Source organism: Rattus rattus, chromosome X (assembly GCF_011064425.1).
Source record: "Rattus rattus isolate New Zealand chromosome X, Rrattus_CSIRO_v1, whole genome shotgun sequence".
NCBI classification, from domain to species: Eukaryota; Metazoa; Chordata; class Mammalia; order Rodentia; family Muridae; genus Rattus; species Rattus rattus.
The window spans coordinates 80,048,756-80,072,302 of NC_046172.1; the positions used below are offsets into that span (position 1 = coordinate 80,048,756).

A 23,547-nucleotide genomic window follows, 5' to 3' on the forward strand; every position below is an offset into this window, starting at 1 on the left:
TTTACAGTTCTTTTGTTTTATTCATGTAGTTTATGATTCTTTTATTTTGAATTTTCATCATTGCTATACTTGTCCAATGTGTATATGCCTTTGTATATGTGTTTCTTGTTACTTTTCTTTGGCTCTTAGTTTTCCTGTTCATTTGTTTGTTTTGTCATATTCAGGTTTGCTTATTTATATTGTTTCTTCTTGTGATTGTTTCTCCTCCTCTTCCTCCTCCTCCTCCTCCTCCTCCTCCTCCTCCTCTCCTCCTCCACCCCCTTCAGATGTCTATTTGCTGTCTGATTAGAAAGTTTGTGAATTTGGGTGCATGAAAAGGTAGAGAGAATCTGAGAATAGTTGGGGAGGGCTAACCACAATCAAAATATATTGCTGGGATCTATTTTCTAGTAAGAATTGGATGAAAGCAGTACAAACAAACATCATTTTTCTCCATACTATTCTTGTACTCATGGGTACCTGTTAAATCTTGGCTAAAATCTGATAAAGTAAGTGCATAGACACCCTAAGGAAGGCTTTATTGTCAAATCTGTCACCATATTAATGAAAATTATAGGCAAAATGGTCCAGTAAACACTATAGCATTGTACATTAATCCACTTCTGGAGAAAACCAAGGTACATATTTTAGCACGTATTCTTCAGGGAAGAATATAACCTTGGAAATATCTTTATTATTACTAAAACAGAAATGCTTGTTCTGTCCTCTAGGACATGGCATAGCAATTCAGTACCCAGTTATCATGTGAATTGGAATCCATGCTTTCACTGGTAACTCTGAACACTGGTGTGATCAATAAATTCTCACAGGGCTTCTAGGTATATCTTGTTATTGCTGGATGTGCTAATGTGAACATTCAGAGAGAGACAAAGTGCTGTTAAGGCACCACAGGAGGCTACATTGTGTTTGTTACTTCAACTATCATATAAAAGGAGGTAGCAGCCAGGGCATCAGGGGTTTTGGGAGAGAACAAAAAGCATCTCCTTTTAGAATGTTTTCATTACATTTTCTCTGATGAGCATTTGCCTATTCCTTTACTTGTTTGGTGCTTTTAAACTATTTCTTTGCTTGGGGATTTTTATGGCTTCAACAAACCTAGGTCCTTTTGTTCCTTTAACTATTGTTATTAGGTTAAAGCCCCATGTGTGGACGCTGTTAACATTGTGGGACTGAGAGTATATAAAACTATATATTGGAAAGTATACAAAACTGTACAAAGGAATGAGAAGGCCTGGATTTATGGATAGAGCAAGTCAATGAGGATCATACAGTGAAAAATATTTTCTTGTATTTCTGCTGAGTTGATACCAATTTCTTTTTAGTCATATTGCTCTACTGGCTACTTGCAAACCTGGCTTCTATATAACATACATCAGGAAGCTTATATGTCATGCATGTCTGTCATGGAGAAACATAAAACTCTGTGGTAGATCATAGAATATGCATTTGACTTTATTATTTTCCCAGAATTCAGGCCATGATCAAGCCCCTAGCCAAATAATTGGCATCTCTGGTTATGAAGATTAGAGCACACCGATCTCATTGGTAGCAGGAATGGTCAGTATGACAGGTGCATGGTAGGGTGTTGGAAGCCTGGTTCTCCTTATGCAAAGATATATATATATAATGTATTTCACCAATGTTCCTTGTCAACCATGCTAAATCAGAACAAATTATGTTGTGTAGTAATTCTTAGTACACTTTGAAAATTGGTAGAAGTAAAATTGACTTGTTTTCTGTATAATTGTGTGAGGATAATGTCTTCATAACCCCCCTCCATAAGCTGGGCATGCTATCTATTTTACTATTCCTTCATTTAAAACATTCTCTTCAAGGAAAATACCTTGTTCAGGGGTTTATAAAGAAGAAAAGACTCTCCATCCTGATTTTCTTCCCTCACTGTTTTCCTGCTCCTTTCTCTTTATTGTTATTTTGCCATTTCAATTCCACCATGTTACCTATGGTATGATGATCTGTATTTCCTCATTGTTTCACAATTTCAAAGTCTGATCATGGTACACCATCACTGTCTCATAGTTGTTTTCTCTACTAAAGGTCATTACAAAAGATAATTAGCCCAAGCTTCCTTGTTCTCTGGGGTAGAGAAATACCTATATACTTGATTCCCTCTTCTTGCTAAGCTGGAGATTTAGGAGCCAAATTATAAGGCTTTACAGCTGGGCAACTGAGGATGGAGAGGCCCTGGGAATTTACTTCAGGGCTTTACATTAAAATGGCTTTACATTGTGTGCCTAGTATGCTTTTGATTCTTTCTCATCTATAATGTGACAGTTTCTCTGTTGTCGAGTAAATTAAAGCCTGACCAGCTAAGTAATTTTCACAGTTCTTGGTCATTAAACACATATTAATTTCATGTATCTATGAGTAGAAATAGGCAGGAACTTTCTAGTACTCTCTATCTTACAATAGACAATTTGGACATTTCACTCACAAAACTTTTAGGCTTTAAGTTTGGATTTATTGTTGCCGTGTATGCTTTTTTTAAGTTTATTTTATGTGTATGAGTTTTTTGTCAGAACATGTGTGTGTGAGCAGTGCTTGTGGAGACAAGAAGAGGGTATCAGATGCTCAGGAACTGAACTTTGGGTCATTGTGCACTACCATGCTGGTACTAAGAACCAAATCCTAGTAGAACAGCAGGTGCTCTTAACCACTGATCCCGTTTTTGTATTATAGGTTTCAAAATGTTGTCTTCTTCATTATAGTTTAGTGTGTCTTTCAAATATTTCGATTGGTAGAAGTTTATTTTTCAATTTATTGCTATTATGTTTATGAAATTACAATATAATTTGATATCCCTCCCTGTGCCAGATATTTTCTCTAATAGTTTGGTGAAAAACCATTGCGGAATAATTACTTGAAATTGCATATTAATGGGGAGAATTTTATATTTAACACTGAAGTAAGTTCAGTTTGAAAAATGTATTCAACTTATAAGGCTATAATTTCAGAGCACTTGTTAATCATGACCACTATATTGAAGTGAAACAAAAACATCTCCAATGTTCCCTAAATGAAACAGAATGACTAAAAGAATAGTGGCTGAACTTTGTACGTTACAACTAAATGCCAACCTGTATGTCTTTAATTGTTAAAGTTATAAGGACAGTAGTATAAAACCAATATTTTTGTAAAATGATATCCACTGGGCCAGGCTAATATCAACATATGTTGACGATGTACACTGCCAGAAACAGTGATGGATATAAAGAAAATATATTAATTTCCACGAAAACTAAAAATTCACTTTATCATCCAGGTATGATGACACATGCTTATAATTCCAGCACTTTGAAAGTCAAAGCAGGAAAATCAGGAATTAGAAGCAAACAATGTTTCAAAATGATTATAAAATTAACAAAAAATGATCTTAACTTACAACACCATTTCTCCCTAAATTGTTATCCATACCTACTTTTGTAAAAATATCATCTTGCATGTCCCTAGAGGTGTTGCAGTTATGGCTGCTGTGTCACATGCCATTAATAGGCAGATAGGAAAGAGGCTCTTGTCTATGCTCAAATGCCCTAACCTATGAGTTTCTGAATTTTTTAGTAGCCTAGAATTTCCTTTAAGAAGTGAGCCTGAGAGAACCACCTTTCCAGTGATAGGGTGCTTCTGTAGGGAGCTAGGCTGAGACAATCATTAGTGCAGTGCCAAGAAAGCAAGCATGGGCTCTCAGGATGGGGAGTAAGCTGGAGACAAGAGGAACCCAGCCTGGGAACCTGGGTCTTGGACAGGAGTGAGCCCAAGACAGAATACTCTTTCAAGGGGCTACTTGGGAGGGTTGGGCAAGTGGTGAGTCATAAATGAACACCAAACTAGTGGCATGGGGCCCAGATAGGGAGATATATTGAGAAGATATTAAACCTGATGATATGCAGCCTAGGGGATCAGTGTGTGATTGAGAAGACCTCTGTCTGGGACCATAGTCTATGGTCAGGGCATAGCACTCCTGAGATGACTCTAAACACTCAGCAACCCTGTGCAGCACTAAAGGAAAGCAGTAAGTGGTGGAGAAATGACACACAGAATCAATAGGATGCCAATTCAACGGAGAGATGCAGACCTGGAGACTTGAGGATAGTGAGGAACACCCTGATGTGAATAACTGGTAATAACACCTGTGACCGTGGTGGCACCTGGGCCCTGGGACCTGGGACATGGCCTGTGCTGCCACCAGGGCCAACTCTCCCTCTATAACCCTGAAGTAGCAAGGGTGTCTTACCCTCAAAGACCAGGCAGGCCTCCATGATCTAAGTTTTTGCCCCAGGATATGTTGATGTCTGAATGCTGTGCTGAATTGGCCCACACCTCACCAAAACATCATGGGAGAGAGAAGACACAGAAAACATGAGATCAGAAGAGCTGATCCAATTCCTTGCCAGCTGTAGCACTCCGAAGTTGGACATTGTAGGAGTAGGTAGTTAGCTGAACACCTACCCCTAGAACAAATGAGTGTGAGAGAGCTGGGCCTACCATTCATCTCCCATGATGTGGCATTGAGGAGGGCATGGTACTTTCCTTTCCTCTCACCCCTGGGGAAGGTAAAAATTCTTTCCCTGGGTTCATGAGTACATCAGAGCTGGTCCTGACCCTCATCTGGTGCAGCACTTTGGAGAGCAAGCCCTCTACCTCACCAGGGCAGCACAGAAGAATTGACTCTAGATATGGGGGATGCAGGTAAGCTGGTTCCAAAGACATGAGTCTGGAAGAGCTGGGTCTTATCTGCTGTGTAGTGGCATCAGTGAGAAAAAGGCCTCTCATCTCTCATGTAACCTCACCACCAACCATAGTTGGGGGATTTGTCCCTACCAGGGACATGAGAGTAGAAGAGGTGTCCCTGCTTCACACTCACTGTAGCAGTCAGGCTCTGCAACTCACCTAGGTAGCACAGTTGATTTGACCATAGATATGTTGGTTGCAGGTGAAGTGGCCCAGAGTGCATAAGCAAGGAAAAGCAGGTCCTATCTCTTTTATGCTGGGTTGTGACACAGATGGAGAGACTCGCTCTTACCCTCATCCCTCACCATTAATGAGAAGTGGGCAAGCTGGCACTAATGGGTTCATGAGAGTTGAAGAACTGCCCATGTCTCTCATCAGCTGCAACATTCAGGATAGCAGGACCTCTCATATTCTGTGTGGTGTTAGTCATTCACTTACAGTGATTTGGACAGGTCATATATAGGTGTATAGAAGACTAAAATATTTTAAAGTTTATCAACATCTTTGCTAGGCAACAACCTCCCTATCTTTTCCTCATAGGTGATGATGGGACAGAGACTGTGTAGCTTTGATTCAAGTACAAGATAGGACATAGCTGAGGCAGCTGTGGGACTTGAATGTAGTGTTGTTCTGGAGTTTGGTATGAGTGCATTCATTGTACTGACTAGTCAATGGATTAAAGCTCCTGAGAAAACAAGACTTGGGCAATTAGCACAATGAAATGGGGGAAATACTAGAAAATGTGGATTTGAATCTCAGACCTCAGCTGTAGCTGTAGGAGTAACTCTGTTGGTAGTGATTGAAACAAACAAAAAAAAAAGAAAAGAAAGAAAAGAAAAAAAGAAATCAATCAAAAATTTGACACAAAATTAATATGAAGCTTACAAGACCCTGAGTTCACTGGAAGAAAGATGAAAAAACAGTCTATTTTTAGCTTCAAAATTTACTATCAAGGAAGATTTCTAAAGGGTTTGTCTAAAGTATTAAAATCAATTCATATAGTTCATAAATCAGTAAATATATCATCATTATGTGAGAAAACTTAAGGCAATAGTAGGGTCATTAGAATTTGTGGTCCTGTGCAATACCACCAGTATGCTATTTTTGATGAGCACTAAGTACAAAAGCCTCTCAACGCAGAGTTTACTGACCAAAATTTGTTTTTCTTATGTTGTCAGTCATTATATGTATATAGAAGATATCTTTCCCACTATGAAACTGAATAAAGTAATGGAAGAAGCAAATGGAGAAAAAGTAATGGAAGAAAAATTTGTGTATTTGTGAAGCAAAGGTGGTTCTGCCACAGTAAATATATAGAGGTAGCTTCTTTGTAACAGTTGCTAAACATCAAAGTAGACTTCAAAGTAAAAGTGATAAATGCCATACTACTTTTCATGAAAGTGAGGAAGCCTGTGCTATACATGGAATTTCTTAAGAGAGTATGTGTAAAAATGTCAGGATCTAGTCCTAGGTGGAAATTGTAGCTAATTTTCTACATATTACAAATATTCAAGATGAAGCTCCTCATTTTCACTACAAGAATATGCACTGTATAAGCAGTGATATGCTAATAGGAAAGATGTTAGAAATGTGCCAGGCATTCAATATCTATTACAGTTTTATAATAAAATTTGACAGCACTCTCAAGTAATCAAGTTTGGACAATTTCCCTTTATTTATTTTAACACTGATTTTATGGTCTCCAAGGGTGAAACTTAGGAGGTGTTTGCTGTTTCAATTTGGGAAAATCTTCAGCATTGTCCAAATGTGGAGGATGTGTGGTGGATTTCACATTACGAAGAGTATTTCTTTTACCAAAACTCTTATATGTTCTTGCAGCTGTGTTGCAAACACCGCCGCGCTTATGATGGTCCGATGGAAGATCAGATTTTCCAACAGATAGGAAATGTTTCTCAAGACTTAAGATATAATCAATTGCTTCTTGGACATTAGCAGATGATCCACTTACAATAATGGTAGAATTAGTATGGGATCCTTTGGGAGGCACACGGATATCTACATGATATTGTTCCATGATTTTCTGGATGGATTTTCCACCAAATCAATAATATTGGCACAAACATGAGTTCAGTGGGATTTCTCTGAAACTTTTTTCAATCTTCATGTTCATTCATTTGCATCCACGGGCACGAGGATCTTTTCTTTTAGGAACCAGAAATGGTAATTTGGTCTTGTGTCGAATTGCTTCCTTTCTTTGAAAAATGGACAGTGACGTCATATTCTGTGCAAATCTGGGAAATGAGTATGCCTTTATTACCAAAGATCTTGGAATGATATTTGGAATCTAATCTGAATGTTTGCCTGAAACTTCTTAATGTCTGATCGTCTAGTTCCATTTGTAAGGCTTTTACTTGATTTTGCAATTTCGTCTTGGCTTGTTCAACATTTGCTTCAAGGCCCATAATTGATATGATGTGAAAATTTCCACCAGGTTGTGATACTTGAATATGAACTTCAAAGTCCTTTATTAACTTGCGTAATCCACTTCCTCTGTGCCCAATGATGTAAGGATGTAGGTGAAAAGGTACTTGAACTTCAGCGGTGACAGGAACAAGAGTCTCCAGAGCTTGTGCTGCCTCCTTGCAATTTTCAGTTTTTCCCGAAATAGACGTGGTGTCACTTTTCTTAGGAGAAGTGGAAGCAGGTTTTCTCACATTCTTTCCTCCCTTGTCTTTCTCCATTTCCTGAACCTCTGGATGTGTCTTCTTAGTTGTCTTTTCTGTGTCAGGAAATTTGATTTGAACTTTACACTCTCTTGCAGTCTGTTGAATTCGAGAGCATATAGGTCCCATGATAAAAGGATGAAATTTGGGAGGAACTGCACACTGTGCTGTGACTTGGGAACCCAATGGATCAAATATCCCCTGAATATGTTTTTTTGCTGCTTCAACACAAGCTTTTGCTCCTTTTATTGTGACTTTAGTGCTCTGTTTTCCAGCATAAGAAAATGTAACAAACACACCACCGTATTCTTTAATTATTTCTCGTAAAAGCTGTCCCCTTTGCATGACAAAGTAATTGTGGAACTTAGGACTTATCAATATGTTATCCTCCACCACATCCTCCAAATCTTTCAGTAAAACCTCTACCACTTTTTGCACGTTTTTAACAGCCTCTTCTTTTCCAATGATAGTTATTGATTCTTGATCTTTGTTCTTAAAGGTAGGAAAAATGATACGTACCCCAGTCTTCTCACAGATACTCTGAAGATTGCCACCATTTTTACTCATAAGAAATTGGTGATATTTTGACTTGACAGGAATAGCCACAGAGTAACTTTTGGCTTGCTCCTCTTCTGCTAATTGCAGAAGTCTTTTCTTGGCTTTTTCAACAATGTCTGTGGTGCCACTAATAATGACTTTTTGAGGGCCCTGGTTGTTACTTGGAAAATGAATCTGGACTTTGCCACATTCTTCTATGATTGAACCAATTAAAGACTTTTTAGAATCAGTCAGGGATCTGTGTAGACTAGGGGGGATAGGAATTTCCACCTCAGAATCTTTGGCTGCATTTTTAGGTATTGAGAGAATCCAGTTATGACATATTTCACGGTTTTCTGGCTTTCTGATACTGATATTATTTTCTGAGTTGCAACTTGATGATGGAAAATTAACCTTTCTTGAATTTAGGTTGGTAACATGACTTTCCCTTTGCAAAGACCTATTTGGGTATACAATGTATTGTCTTTTAGAAGTCATTTTTGATTTTCAAGTTTATGCAATTCAGAAGTGTTGGAGATCATTCAGCAGCAGCCCCAAGACTAAAAAACCTCCTGTCGTTGTTTTTAAGCACATTACTGTATAGGAAGAAAAAAATACTTTAAATATATAATTTGTTTCAAAAGTAACCCATAGGATGAAGACAATAGAGTGATTATTAGATTCATTCATTTTCCTGAGAAAACATTTCTTTCATCTATTCACCTATCCTTACATGAGTGTAATTTAAGTTCAAATTGTAAAGATTGTATGGAACCAACCACTGTAATTTCCAGAGAAAGTGCATGTCTTAAATTTTCTTATGACATTCAAAACAATATTCATTTTTTCTGAACTCTGAGATATTGCACTTTTATTCTGTAGCAGCTGTGGTTTCCAGGTTTTAATTGAAAAATAATGTAGCTTTCCATGTGTCTAAAGACCCACATTTTAGCCAAGTACTTGCTATTTTCAGTAATGTTCTTTAAAAATGCATACCTTAGAGTATCACAGAGAAAGAATATGATAAAATATTTTTACACGTATGAAAATATTGCAGTGAAATCCATGATAAATAATTAATACATGTTGATAAAAGTAGAAAACACTCAGTGATTCCAATTGTGCAATTCATACCTGATACAGAAATTATATATAAAGTTTTATTATATGGTCTGCTCAAACAATAAACATTAGTTTTTGTTTGAGTACTCTGTTGAGATCTACACATATTGAGACATAATACTAAATTCTTTATTTTCCATCTTTATTAACTTGAGTATTTCTTATTTACATTTCTATTGTTATTCCCCTTCCTGGTTTCCCGGCCAACATCCCCCTAACCCCTCCCCTCCCCTTCTATATCGGTGTTCCCCTCCCCATCCTCCCCCCATTACCACCCTCCCCACAACAATCCCGCTCACTAAATTCTTTTAATCTCAAAACCACTCCATTTCTCTTTATAGCAAGCTCAGAGATTGTTCTGATTCAATATCAATCTCATAACTTGCAATATCACTAAAATGACCACTAATCACTCTTCAAATGCACAGTGCTATCTCCTAGCTTCAATATTAATATATCTACACTCTGTCTAAATATCATCAAATGAATACCTCAGGGTCCTCTGAATACTTACCGCAACCTTTCAACTCTTAATATTCAGATTTTACTGTTGAAACTGTATTAGAATTTTATGTGTCAATTAATTTTCCTAAAACTTGCCAAGTATTTAAAGTCATTTTTTAATTTTAATCCTTCTCGTGCAACACAAACAAAATAAAAGAATTTCTGTTAGTCTGAGTCTAATATTTCTATATCTTTATAATTTATTAAATATAATTTCCACAAGAATTTTTGTACTTCAATTTATATTAAGTATTATAAGTAGCAAAATGATAAAGTAGCATAATATTTACTACTCACTAAGCCCTGATACACAAACTATATCACATATGGATATAGGTATAAAGATAAAAATTCCTTATATGGCCACTGTATGTACATCATTTCCTCCCCTCTCTCTTATTCCAGTTCATCTCATGCCCCCCACTCCCTCTCAAATTCATGGTTCTTCTTTAATTATTATTGTTTATTATTATTACACACATGTATACACCTGCCTACTAATATCATACATATATACATAGAGAGTACTGAGTCCTTTAAGTATTGCTCTTAGTGTGTGTGTGTGTGTGTGTGTGTGTGTGTGTGTGTATATATATATATATATATATATATATATATATATATAGAGAGAGAGAGAGAGAGAGAGGGTTCTACTACTGGATATATTTTAAAATCAATATTCTAGCATATTCTTTCATATTTCAAAGTATATTCAAATATTAGCTATATTATCATGACTTAACAGATCTCATCACTGGATGAGAAGACTGTATAAACTTTCCATTATATCATTTATTCTTTTTTTTATCATTTCTGCTATTATTAACAAGTGAAAATTCAGCACTGTATCAGTACTTCCTACTCTCACTTTCCCCTGACAGATATTATTATGTGAAACATATGGTCTTCCCATTGTATTTGCATTGCCTAGTAGGACCTGTGTCATGTTCTAACTACTAAAAGATATTGAAATATTTTTGCAGGCATGTGGGGAGGTGTTTAGAGTTAAAATTGTAGTAAAAATCAAGAAAAACTTATAAAATAATGTACTGAATATGAAATGGCACTGAAAATCAAGAATACATGTAGTCAGAAAATAAATGCTAAATGTTAAAGAGATATGTATGCATGTCCAACTAAGGAAAAACTTCTAATTCTTTAATTTTGAAAACCATATAACTAAATACACATGACCTTACTTGTGATATACACAATAAAAAATACACAGTAATAAATTTTTGGGTAGTACAATTTTTAGTCTCAGCTACTGAAGACCTGTGCTAGTAGTAATTAACACTAATTTGGAAATTGTACTTGTCAGTAAGCCAATCTTTGTTAGGAACAGAATGAATTCAGAAAGGAAGAGAATCAGCTGAGGCAAATATCAAATGGCAGAATCAGATTTTAAAACACTTGATAAGTATGTAACAAATTCACATATCCCATTCCTTAAGGTTTATAAGATTTGTAATTTGGCTGATCAAATGCAAAGCTTTATGAACAATAACAAGCAATAGCCCTAAACCTTAGTGGTAAAAGTCACTAACCCATAACCCTTGATCTTATTGCTAAAATTCTATAAGAAACTTATGACTTATTGTATCAAGAAACATTTGTCTTCTTGATGCTTATATCAAAAATATTTTTGCCATTAGGAAAATCTTTTGAATGCTACATTCATCTTTTAGTAGTAATAAAATGTATGTGATAAAACAAAATTATTTAACACATCAATAGAAGGAAATATCAATAATCAAGTCATGGATTAAAATAATTTATAAATTTATAGCATGAAATTTCTATGTACATTTAAAATTATGTTGAAATAGTAAACAAGTTTAGATAATGCTAATATTTGTTGCATATATTTTTAGACATAGCTAGTAAAACTCTATACATGTCACAGGAAACATTAAATGAATATATTTGGAATAGGACAAGTATGTGATTTTTTTTAACATATTAGTTTGTAAAAGTATTGTATTTTTCTGATGAAATATAAAAAAATCAAATACAAACATCAAATTCCCATATTTTTTATGTTATAATATGTAACTCTACATGTAGATATAAGCACACAAAATATATGTGTGTATATGTGTGCAAGATAGCAATAATCAAAATATTAAGTAAAAATGTTTATAATTTCAATAAGAATATCATATCTACTTATAGATAAAATAACATTTAAATACTAAAGTGTTATACATTGTTAATATTTCTTGTTTTTGTTCATACACAGGAATGTATACATATGTGTATATGAATATAAATATATATGATAGCAAGACTTACCTAGTTATAGATGATGTTTCTTAAATATTTTTTAACCTGCATCAGATTTCCTTTATGAACAGTTTTTGAGAATCTATATGCAAAGAAAGTCTTATGTAAACTTCATGTAGCTCAGAGTTACACAAATAACACTGATTCTTATATTTGCAAACTCTTTTTTTCTTTTTATTGAAAATAGATCATTTTTATAAAGTATATCCTGATTACAGTTTCCCCTCCCTCTACTACTCCCAATTCCTTTCAGCTCTCCTCACATAAGAGCATTATATCACATGGAGTTTATCTATCATTATTATTATTATCATTATTATTATTATTATTGTAGCTTCATATTAAATATGTGTATTAGTATTTTTTCAATATGTTTATATATGTATCAAATGACTGCAGTCCCCATGATGGTCATAAGAATGTTTGAGGACCTTGATGTGGAATTATAGATGTTTTTAGCCATCAAGGGGATGCAGGAAATTGATTTCAAGTCTTCCATAAGAGCAGCCACAAATGTTCTCTCTAGTCACTAATGATTGTACTATCCAAAAGATTCTCCAGACACCAGTAGAAATGAGCTTCTTTTCTTTATTCCTCATACAAACTATGGTCTTATTGTTTTCTACAGAAGCTCCATATAGATTTTACATGCTAGCTAACTTTATAAAAACTATTCATCCAGATAATTATTTAGAATCTGCTTCATTTGGTAAGTTACAATGAATAATATTGCTTAATAGATGAATGTATTTTTGAATCTATAAGGTGATTTTTGTAAAAAATGGCATTTTTCACATGAAATTATTTAAAACCTCTTCTAGCTGATGTGTAGCTCAATGATACTCTAACCATCAACTCTTACTTACTGTGCTTGATCGCAAATACCACTAGAAGTTTACATTAGATTATCCAAGCACTTATTGAAATACTATTTTATGTAAAACACACTAGTAAGAGCTGTTACATGTTTTTAATTCATCCAAGAAAGGGAAAATAACTTTAAACATACTTTTATCCTATTATTTCTATATAACAGGGAATACTTTGCCTTTACAAAATGGCAGAAGACTTAAGTGCATTATGGTGCATTATGGTTCTGGAAAGATCTATTTCATGTAGAAAGATAATTCTAATTAATATTTTAATTGCCATGTCTGATCTACTTAACAGGAAATAATTTTGATTTTACTGGACATTCCTCACGCAGAGATAAGTTTTGAGTATATGAACAACAAATTTTATTTTAAATGATATTCTAACTTAAATTTTCTTATAGTTCAGTTTGCAAGGGTTCCTTTTATAATACATTTATGAAATAAAAAAACTCACCTTTTAAGTTTCTAACACAATTGGAGATGATTGCTTCATGGACCTGCTGATTTGTCTCAATATGAAGCAAAAGCTGAAATTAAAATGGTGGCCTTCCATTATCTGATATTTAGAGAATCTCAGTATTTAAAATATTATCCTCTCATTAAACACATGCCATAAACTTAAACTGAAATTGATATAAATTGCAGCATACACACATATACATATATATATATTTATATGTATGTATATATATGCACATATATCACACACATAATATTATTGTGGAATAGAAAAAAAAAACCTTTACACTAAATTAAGTTGAGAATGTACAACAAATTTATATTTAAATGTCTCCAGTGTTAGGGATTTAGTTCAGTTGTAGAGTGATTGCCTAGCAAGCACAAAGCCCTGGGTTTGGTCCTCAGCTCCAGAATAAAATAAAAAAAGACAAAAATGTCTCCACATAATGCTATTGGCATAAATATAATAGATTTTCATTGATCTGCTCAAAATGAATTACTCTTTTCTGTCTTACAGGATCCATAGATACTTTCTTAAAGGTCAGTGTTGCATTGTGTTAAAAAATACCAGAACCTAATATAGACTATTTTCTAGATAATGGTCACTTAAATTATTTAATAAATAATTAACTATATGCAAATTTATCACCGTTTAAAAATTCATTTAGTTTTATTTGTGTCCTGAGGAGATAATATGGCACTTTCTTATTCAATAATATTCCTTGGCATTGTGAATAAATGACATTCCAACATAATTTCCCTCAGGTAACTTAGCAAGACAGGTACAACCCTATAATTAGGTAACTTAATATTAACATTACAAAAAAGTTAATTATTAGGAGTACTAACTATTGATTTAACAGAAATACATTTTGTTAAATAAAAAGAAAGTAGTCTATCAATTGAATATGTAATTTTGCAACAAATATACATTTCTTCATATCACATTCTTCTGTGTTCACCTTTGTGTATATGTGTATGAATTTTTCTCTACTTAATGGTGAAATGAATTATTAAACAATTTCAAATTATCTGAGGTGCTATATACAATAGTTCAAAGTAACTTAAATAAATGTATTAATTTTTAATTAATACTCTAGTATTTATTTTATACATTAAATATTTACATGAAAATTTACATATGCCATTATATGTTAGAACATTGGAGATTAAGGATTGTTTTTAGCATCTTCATATGTCAAAAATTTTAACTCTCCTCATTTTAATATGAGACATTTGAACACCATAATTATATAAAGCTTTTTTTTTCTCTTCTAATGTTCCCTGTTCAAATTCAAATTATATATGATATAAGTTCTCACAATTTTATAAGCATTGCCCTATTTAAATTTGTATACATGGTATCAGAAAAATTCACATGAAATCTTATGAAACTTTGTGATGTGCCACAAAAAAATTGACCAAAGTTTGAACATATTCACATGGTACTAGTTCATGTTCCAACAGTAAAGACCTAATTTACTCAGAGTATAAATGAAAATTGTATAACTGTATATAATATTAATGCACTTATATGGTATTAATATTATGATATGCTAATAAAACTAGTAAAACAAAAATACTGATGGTGATGTTAGTATGAATAATAATTATACGTATAATCATATGGTCAGTACAGAGATTGAAATATGAATAACAAGAAAAGGAAGATAATATCTATCAGGAAATAATAGTTAAAATATGAAGGCGTATACATGTACCTTGTACAGGTGCAAAACTTAAGATTAAATGTGGAAATATATGAATTGTAATGGATAAGTTATGAAATGATTCTAACTTGTGATGACTCAATCATTTTATAACAGACTTACCAGAACAATTTTGAGTTTTGAAGAAATCAGTTCTCAACTTGAGAAAGACTAACCAAAGTGGATCCATGCTCTGAAACTAGGATTGAATGACCCTCAGATATTAATTATATATGTGAGTGTGGTAGACCAATATAAAATCAAAAATTGAAAAACAAGTGCACAAGATATGCAGAATATAGAAATAAAAATGCAACCTCCAAGGTCTGTTTATAGAAATTAAAAGGTATATGAAAAAGCACTCTACAACCAAACTATAATAAAAGATGAGAGAAAACTCTAAAAATGAAGATTAAAATGAAGAATTATCATCCTGTATAATAGAATAAGGAAAAGGCAAGGAAATCTTATGAAACTTTGTGATGTGCCACAAAGTTTGTATAATATTTGATAGTGTTCAAAGATTGAGTATAAAGCAAAAAACCACGAGTCCATAAATTCTAATAAAATGTGACAATTCTGATAAAATATCAGATAGGTATAAACTAGATAAGAATCTGAGTCTAACAAGATGGACAAGACAACTGAAGAGTGTAAGGAAACTCACTATACAGTATAGTATTAAATATACAGCTATATAGTAGTATATAAAGTTGACCTAGGTTAATAGTGGATATATATATACACAGACTCAAGAATATGAAAATTTAAGAAAAAATAAAATAACAGGCAGATTATTCAAGAAAGCCTGTTCACATGAAGAAAGCTGGCAAAAACTATGAATATGAAAGATTATGACTTAACAATGAAAGATAGCTTCAAGATGGCCACCAAGTTCCTATGATCCCCATTGGGTATCATTTAAGATACTAAGTCTTAAAACAAACAGAAAATAACAAATTCTTATAACCATTTGCTCAATATACTGTTAGGAAAGAGATAACATTAATGTAGAAAGGGTAATTAGACTCAGAAGTAGGCTTGCAACACTAAGAAATCAACTAACAAGTTACAATGAAATATAACAAAAGTATATTCAGAAGACAATGAACAGTTGCCTTAAGCCTGTATAATCAACTACAACTCTTAAAAGTAGAAGAAAAGTAACTTTTCACCAAAACAACCCCAAAATGTTAGCAAGTATCTTACCTGTAATGGATGAACTACCTGACTGGACTAAGCTTGGCTTTACTGAGTGTATATGAAGGTTTCTATGACAACTGAATTTTGAGGGAGGATGACCTCACAAAGAGTAGGCTGATCCACTTGGCAGAAAGCTACTAATGCCCAAAAGGGACAAATCAGTGTTATAAAGCTTTAAACAAGCAAGTGATAAAAATTTAAAAACAAAAGAACAAAGGTATTTAAATATTAGAACACAAAACCTCTTCTGGAAATAACCCAAACTACTTTTAAACAGTAAATAGGCAATGTCAAGTATATGTGAATAAATTCTGAAATGTAAATATTATGTTTACCTTCAACAAAAAATTTAAAAACTGAAAGATCATCTCAGAATATTATAACACTGCATGTTGGAATAAGAATAAAGGAAATATGAAAATATATAAATATAAACATGGTACTTAATTTTTAGAGTAGGTAATAAAGTCCCATATGGACTACATAATATTTTAGTGTCATAACAAATATGAAAACATGAACTCAAAAGAATTAACTACTGTTACATCAATTGACATTACATTGCATGATTAGAAAATGAAGAAAATAAAATAGTTTTAATATATTGCACATAGGTAGAAATTATTATTAATAAAATAGGACAGAAACATTTGCAGTGATTATAATCCTAATTTCTACAACCAGACACATGAACTTTGCTGATACTTATAACTACTTTTCTCTACAATAAACTCTATATTCCCTCAACCTTCAGAAAGTACTTCAGTGGATCTTGGGTCTTCTGTTTTTGATTTTGTTTTTGTTTTTGATTTGTTTTTGTTTTTGTTTTTGTTGTTTTATTTTTGTATGGAAGAGCAAACTACCTTCATTACTGAAAGTGAATCTTTGACATCCTTACTGGAATGGGTTGTTGCATTTTCCCATTCACTTTAAGCATAGGACGTGGTATTACAATGGGATGGTTTAAAGGATATGCTGCACTCTAGAAAGCTTTCTTCCTCCATTTTGAAAATGAAATGAAATTTCTCCATGGTACTATGGATCAGTCATATTTCCTAACAATGATATTCTTTTCTTGACTCAGGGAATCAGAATCTCAAACAACAAGGGTAAACTCTTATATTTCAGTTCAATGTGATATTTGTTACATATATTGCTGGAAAAAATAACTTCTTCCCCTATGGGGAAAGATTTTTAGACTAGCAAACATAAGGATATAGGTACAGGAACAACATTTTGAAGTAGGTCACTAGTAGTGATAATAAGTGGAATTATTTCTATTTCTACCCATTGATTCCTAGAACTGTTAATTCTAAAGATGAAAAAGTACCATAAATCTGGCACATATTCCAATTTTAAAATGACTAACTCAAGCCTGTAAGTGTACATAGATACCTCTTGCAATTCATAAAGGATTGCTGCTATGCACATATACATTTATTTATGTCTTGTCAGGTGAGATACTTAGCTCATGATTGGCAGCATGAGTAAAAGGGTAACTTCATAGCTCATTGTCATTTTTTTTACTTTCCTCTAAGGTCCAATGACAAACAAATAATCAATTCTTAAATGACAAATAGTTGACTACTAACAATATTAGAACCTTACTACAAAATTGCAAGTGCATCTAAAGTGATGCACCTAAAACATTCCTCACAGAGATTCCAGATAGTTTCTCGATCTTCTGACGCATCAATACCAGAATCTGGTGAATATATGGCCAAAGTAGTATAGCAACTTGAATAGCTTTCTGGGTATATTAATGAGCATTCTCTTCTTCTGGCCACCACTCAAAGCTAGTATGTTTCCAAATAATTTAGTCTATCACCTAGAGTAACACCAATGTAAAGTATATTTGTTTCCAGAATCAAATAAATTCTATAAGCAGTTCTGTTTATTGATAGGAAATGAGCCAACATGAAATAAGGAAAGAAGAGAAATCTCTGTGTGTCCCACATATGTAGCCTTTTTAGAAAGTTCATTGAGTTAGAAGGAACTTGACTCATAGATGAGATGTTTCCCATCCTCTGATATCTGTATATTTTACAAAAAAGTCCAAAATGATTGCAATGTTCTATTCATTTGATTCTAATTTTCTTCCTGTGACACGAGTTTAAAAAAAACTCACCTGGCATTGAATAAATGCATACCGGGTACTAGAAGATATGGCAATCTGTTTAAGTCAGGATTTCCTATCTAGTACAACCTCTAGAATTGGAGTAACTGCTTGATTAAGATAGTAAACTGTAATTTTATAAAATTAATCTGTTTTCTACATAAGCCAACAAGATAATTAAATGAATATGTGACAATGTCATGTCTCAGCTAAAAAAAGGGATGAAAGGGAGCTGAGAAAGAATGACTTTTAGTAAGTGATAAATGCAAACTGACAGCTCTGCAATATGCTTCAGATAGCCCATTCCTGAAGACCAAAGCCCAGTCTTTTATTTGCATAAGCTATTTCTTTAGGAATTGCATATCCATTTAATCATTTACCCCAAGTTCCCCACTTATTCCAGGTTTCCTTTTGATCATTACATGAATCAACATTTAATGACCTTAGCTCTGTAGCTCTTAGAAATAGAAACTGAAATACAGAGCATCTTAGAGGCAGGAAAACCATGTTACACTGTGCCTTCTGTGAGCATGCCTGGCCCAGCAGGCATATAGTCTTAACCACTATAATTTCATCTTTTCAGGCTTCAATTCTAGCACTATTTTTTGTATTTTTCTATATAAAAAACATTGTTCTTGTTTAACTTTCTCTGTGGGTGTGGGAGAGGGGCAAGTCTGGTAGCATTCATTTGGTCTTTCATACATAATAGCTTAATCCACAGATCAGGGAACCATTGTCTATATCAATGTTAGGGTTTATATTGCTGCTATAAAACACCATGACAAAAAAGCAACTTGGTGAGGAAGTACCTTGTTTGGTTTACATTTTCAATTCATATTCCATCATTAGAGGAAAGAAGAAAAGGAACTCAAGTAAGGCTGGAACTGGGGACAGGAGCTAATGCAGAGGACACTGAGTTCTGCTACTTACTAGCTTGCTTCCCATAGTTTTATCATCTTGCTCTCTTACATAACTAAAGACCCCACCTTAGGGATGGTACCACACATCATGGGCCGGACCCTCCCTCATTGATACTAGTTCATAAAATGCTATATAGCTGGCTATCATGGAGGGTTTTCCTCAACTGATGCTCCTTACTATCTAATGACTCTAATTAGTATCAATTTGACAAACAAACAGACTAGTACAAGTAACCCCTTGTCAACATGAAACACAAACACATCACAATTAAGGCATAACTATTCTTTTCTTGTACATCCTCAAGATTTCACATTAAAACATAAATTACTTTAAAAGTCCCACAATCTTTACAAATGAATCACATTGTATTTTAAAACTTTAAAAATATTCAATCTCTTTAAAATTCTAAAATCTCTTTTAAAAGTTCAAAGTCTTTTAGCTATGGGCTCCATTTTAAAAATCCTAAATATCTTCTTCAAGAGAAATAACCAGGTCAGAGCCAAATTCTTAACCAAGCAAAACTAAACTCCAAAACACCCATTATCTGTGATCTACACACTGTCTTCCAGGATCCTCCACAGGGCTTAGGCCACTTTTCCAGCTTTTCTTCTGTAGCACTTACTGCTTATCTTCTAACAACTGGCTGCATCTACAACTATGCTATTGCTGTTTGTGATGGTTATTATATTGATCTGGCATCTCCAAAACTGCTGGTGTCCTTGCTGTAACTGGACTTCCCTTTTCACTGATAGACTGTTATGGCCTCTCTTTCTATTGTCAAACCTCAACTTCTCTAATTAACCCCTTCAGCCTTCAATCCAGTACCCCCTGTGTGTCTTACAAATTACTATGTGTGGCAGTTAGAATATGCTTGGCCCAGGGAGTAGCACTATTTGAATTTATGGCCTTGTGGGATAGATGTGTCACTCTGGGTGCTGGCTTTAACACTTTTGTCCTAGCTGCCTGGAAGCCAATCTTCTAGTGGCCTTTAGATGGCAATGAAAAACCCTCAGCTCCTCTTGCATCATGCTGGCCTGGATACTGTCATGATCCCACCTTGATGATACTTGACTGAATCTCTAAACCTGTAATCCAGCTCCAATTAAAAGCTGTCTTTATAAGACATGCCTTGGTGGTCCAGTGACCAGCCCAAATTGGGATACATCTCATCTGGGGCACTGAAGCTTGACACTATTACTGATGCTATGATATGCTTACAGACAGGAGCCTATCATGGTTGTCCTCTGGGAGGCCCTACCAGCACCTGACTAAGACAGACACAGATACTTACACCAAGACATTGGAATGAAGTCTTGGACTTGTTTGAATTAGGGAAAAAATTGAAGAAGCTGAAGGGTTGAAGAGGAAGGCATCCCTTAGGAAGGCTAGCACTTTCAACTAACTCAGACCGCATGAAGGTCTCTTAGACTGAGCCACCAACTGAAGAACATACAGAGCGTGGACCAAGGGCTGTGACACATACAGAGGAGAGGACTACGTGATATGGCCTCAGTAGAAGATGTACCTAATCCTCAAGAGACTTGAAGATTTAGGGAAAGGGAAGGCCTGATAGGAGAGAGCACCATTTTGGAGGCAAGGGGGTGGAGGAATGAAATGAGGAACTGTGTGAGGGGAGACAAAGGGGCAATGTCTGGAATGTACATAAATAAAATATTTTAAAAAAGGAGATACCTTAGTCATGGTATCTGTTCACAGCAGTAAAATCCTAAGATACCAGATATGGCTTCTAGCACCAGGTACATCCTTGGCTTACAATGGTACACAACTTCTCTGTGATCTCAGAAAACATATCACAGAAGAATTTACCTCAGTGATGGTGATCTATTTTTAATCACTCATAATTTCTTAGCTCCAGAAATATTTGTCTCATGAATGTGAAGGTTACACTTCTGTAGTTCTGCTAGCTTGATAATAATGCCTCATTCTTCAGCCCCAGCTAACCAAGCCATAGACTCTTAAATGAAAATATACAATGGCCGTGATAGTGTTGTTAATCGTTACTCTGAAATATCTATATTATTGTTCTCAGTGTTATCTTCTAAATTCCTACAATATATCCCCCTGGGATGTAAATATTCAAACGTTCTTCTAGTCCAAAGTTCTCAAAGTTCTTCCTCAATTCTTCCCACAACATAGTTAGGTCTGTCACATGAATATACCACTACAATGGCACAAACTAGGCTTAGTTATGGTTTTATTGCTGTAAATAGACATAATGGACAAGGCAACTCTTATAAAGGAAAACATTTCATTGGGGCTGGTTTGTAGTTTCATGTTTACCCTATTATCATCATGATGAGAAGTATGGCATCATGTAGCCATTCTTGTTTCTGGAGTTCTGTATCAAGATCTGCAGAAAGTCATTGTGCCACTGTAGAAGCAGGGCTTTAAGGTCTTAAATGCTCAATCTTTATCCAGTATAAAACAAAATCTAGTCTTCTTCTGCTGCTTTCAATCAAGATATGGAACTCTCAGCTCTGTCTCAGGCATCATATCTGCTTGGACACTGCTATGCTTTCTTCCGCTAAAATGGTAAGCTATCCACAACTCAATGTTTTCCTTTGTGAGAGTTGCCATAGTTGTGGTGCTCTTCATAGCAATAAAACCACCAAAGATGAAACACCATGACCAAACATCAAATTAGGGATGGAAGGACTTATTTGGTTTATACTCCAGACCATACATAGTCCATCATTGCAGGAAGTCAGGGCAGAGACTCAATCAAGTTTAGAACTAGAGACAGGAACTGATGCAGAGACCATGGAGGGGTGCTGCTTACTGAATTGCTTCCCATGACTTACTCAGCCTGTTTTCTTATACAAGCAAAGACATCAGTTTTGGGATGGTATCACCAATCATAGGCTTAGCACTTCCCTATTAATCACTAGTTAAGCAAATGCCTTATAGCTGTATCTCCTGTAGGCTTTTCATCAACTGAGCCTCCTTCCACTCTGATGACTCTAACTTTTACCAAGTTGACACAGAGAAAACTTAGTCACTGCTATGGTTATTCAACCAACTCTGAAGCATATCTAGAGTACATTCTGTGCCTGGGAAAATAAACTAGTTTTGTGTGTGCCTCTCTCTCTCTCTCTCTCTCTCTCTCTCTCTCTCTCTCTCTCTCTCTCTCTCTCTCTCTCTGTGTATGCTGGGGGGAGGGGTGCTAACCCTTTCTTTTTGTTCTAAAATAGTGTCTGTATGTTATTTGTTGATCTGCTTTTGTACTGGCTCACTGATCCATGTGTGTCCTCATGTTTGCTCCCTCATTGTGACCTCGTGGCAAATGTTCCTGCTCTCTTCACATGTTCTCTCTAAATTCTTCCTTGTGGTCAATCCCTTCCTTCTCTCTACGTGGGATCCCAGGATCAGATAAGAACTTCAGCCTTCTTATCTCATCTGCCCTGTCATAGGCTGAATCAGTTCTTTAATTGACCAATCTGATATGATAGAGAACAATTTTTAAATATAATGAGACTGGAAATATTTGACCATGCCATCTTCTGTACTGTAGATAGATATTTGGGCATAAAAATCAACATCTGAATACCATGTACACAAGACCAATCCTCATGAAAATAAATTTGGGAAGGCTTTGGATCCATTCTGCATTGTATATTAGGCAAAACCCCACAGATCAACTGACTTCCACAAGTCTCTCCTTTAACTGTTGAGCCACACTACTTTAGTAGGCATTTAGGAATTAGTCTTAAATCAAAACCAACATATAGTAAGTTCCCCCTAGGTCAACACATTAAGTTAAGCTTACAGAAAGCTGTTCATATCCTTCCCATGTTTGAATTGAGTTGGCTGAATATCCACTGCTGACTAACAGCAGTGACTAAGTTTTCTGTGTCAACTTGGCAAAAGTTACAGTCATTAGAGAGGAAGGAAGCTCAGTTGAAGAAAAGTTGAAAAATGCAGTTTCCAGTTTATGTATTTGCTCCTTTCCTAGTCTTGTGTAAAATACTATGGACAAGCAAAATTATAGAAGAGTTTAATTTAGCTTTTAGTTTCAGAGAGGGAGAATCCCTGATGGTTACTGTCATGATCCCATGGTTACTGTCAGCTGCCCATTGCTGACAAGTAGAGTTACTCAAGATAAGTTAGAAATTGAAGACAGGAAAACGGAGTTTATGTAAGATTTTTTCTCTCTTTTTCTTCCATTTCATTTACATGTGGCAAAACAGGTTCCAAGAATTCTCAGAGCTGTCACTTTTGTCTTCACAAACACTGGCCACAACTAGTCCTTAAATCAATTATAGAAATCCAATATTTTTCTGCCATAAATCTTGTCCTTTATGTCCTCTAAGAGATGGTTGCCCCAGTCAATAATTTGTAACACCATACTCTAAGCAGACCTGTTT

General features: G+C 34.7%; 1 protein-coding gene and 1 non-coding gene across 2 annotated transcripts; one reads left to right on the plus strand and one right to left on the minus strand.

The window, feature by feature from the left end:
- Window positions 1-3,457: 3,457 nt before the first annotated feature.
- On the plus strand, window positions 3,458-3,588 carry LOC116889521. Its single transcript, XR_004386463.1, has one exon. It is a non-coding gene; the product is annotated as a small nucleolar RNA SNORA17 (small nucleolar RNA).
- Window positions 3,589-6,439: 2,851 nt separating this feature from the next.
- LOC116888635 (vigilin-like) lies at window positions 6,440-8,465 on the minus strand. Its single transcript, XM_032889929.1, is given in 2 exon segments — window positions 6,440-6,913; window positions 6,915-8,465. Coding segments are annotated over 2 exon segments (2,025 nt in total).
- Between the last annotated feature and the right edge of the window lie 15,082 nt (window positions 8,466-23,547).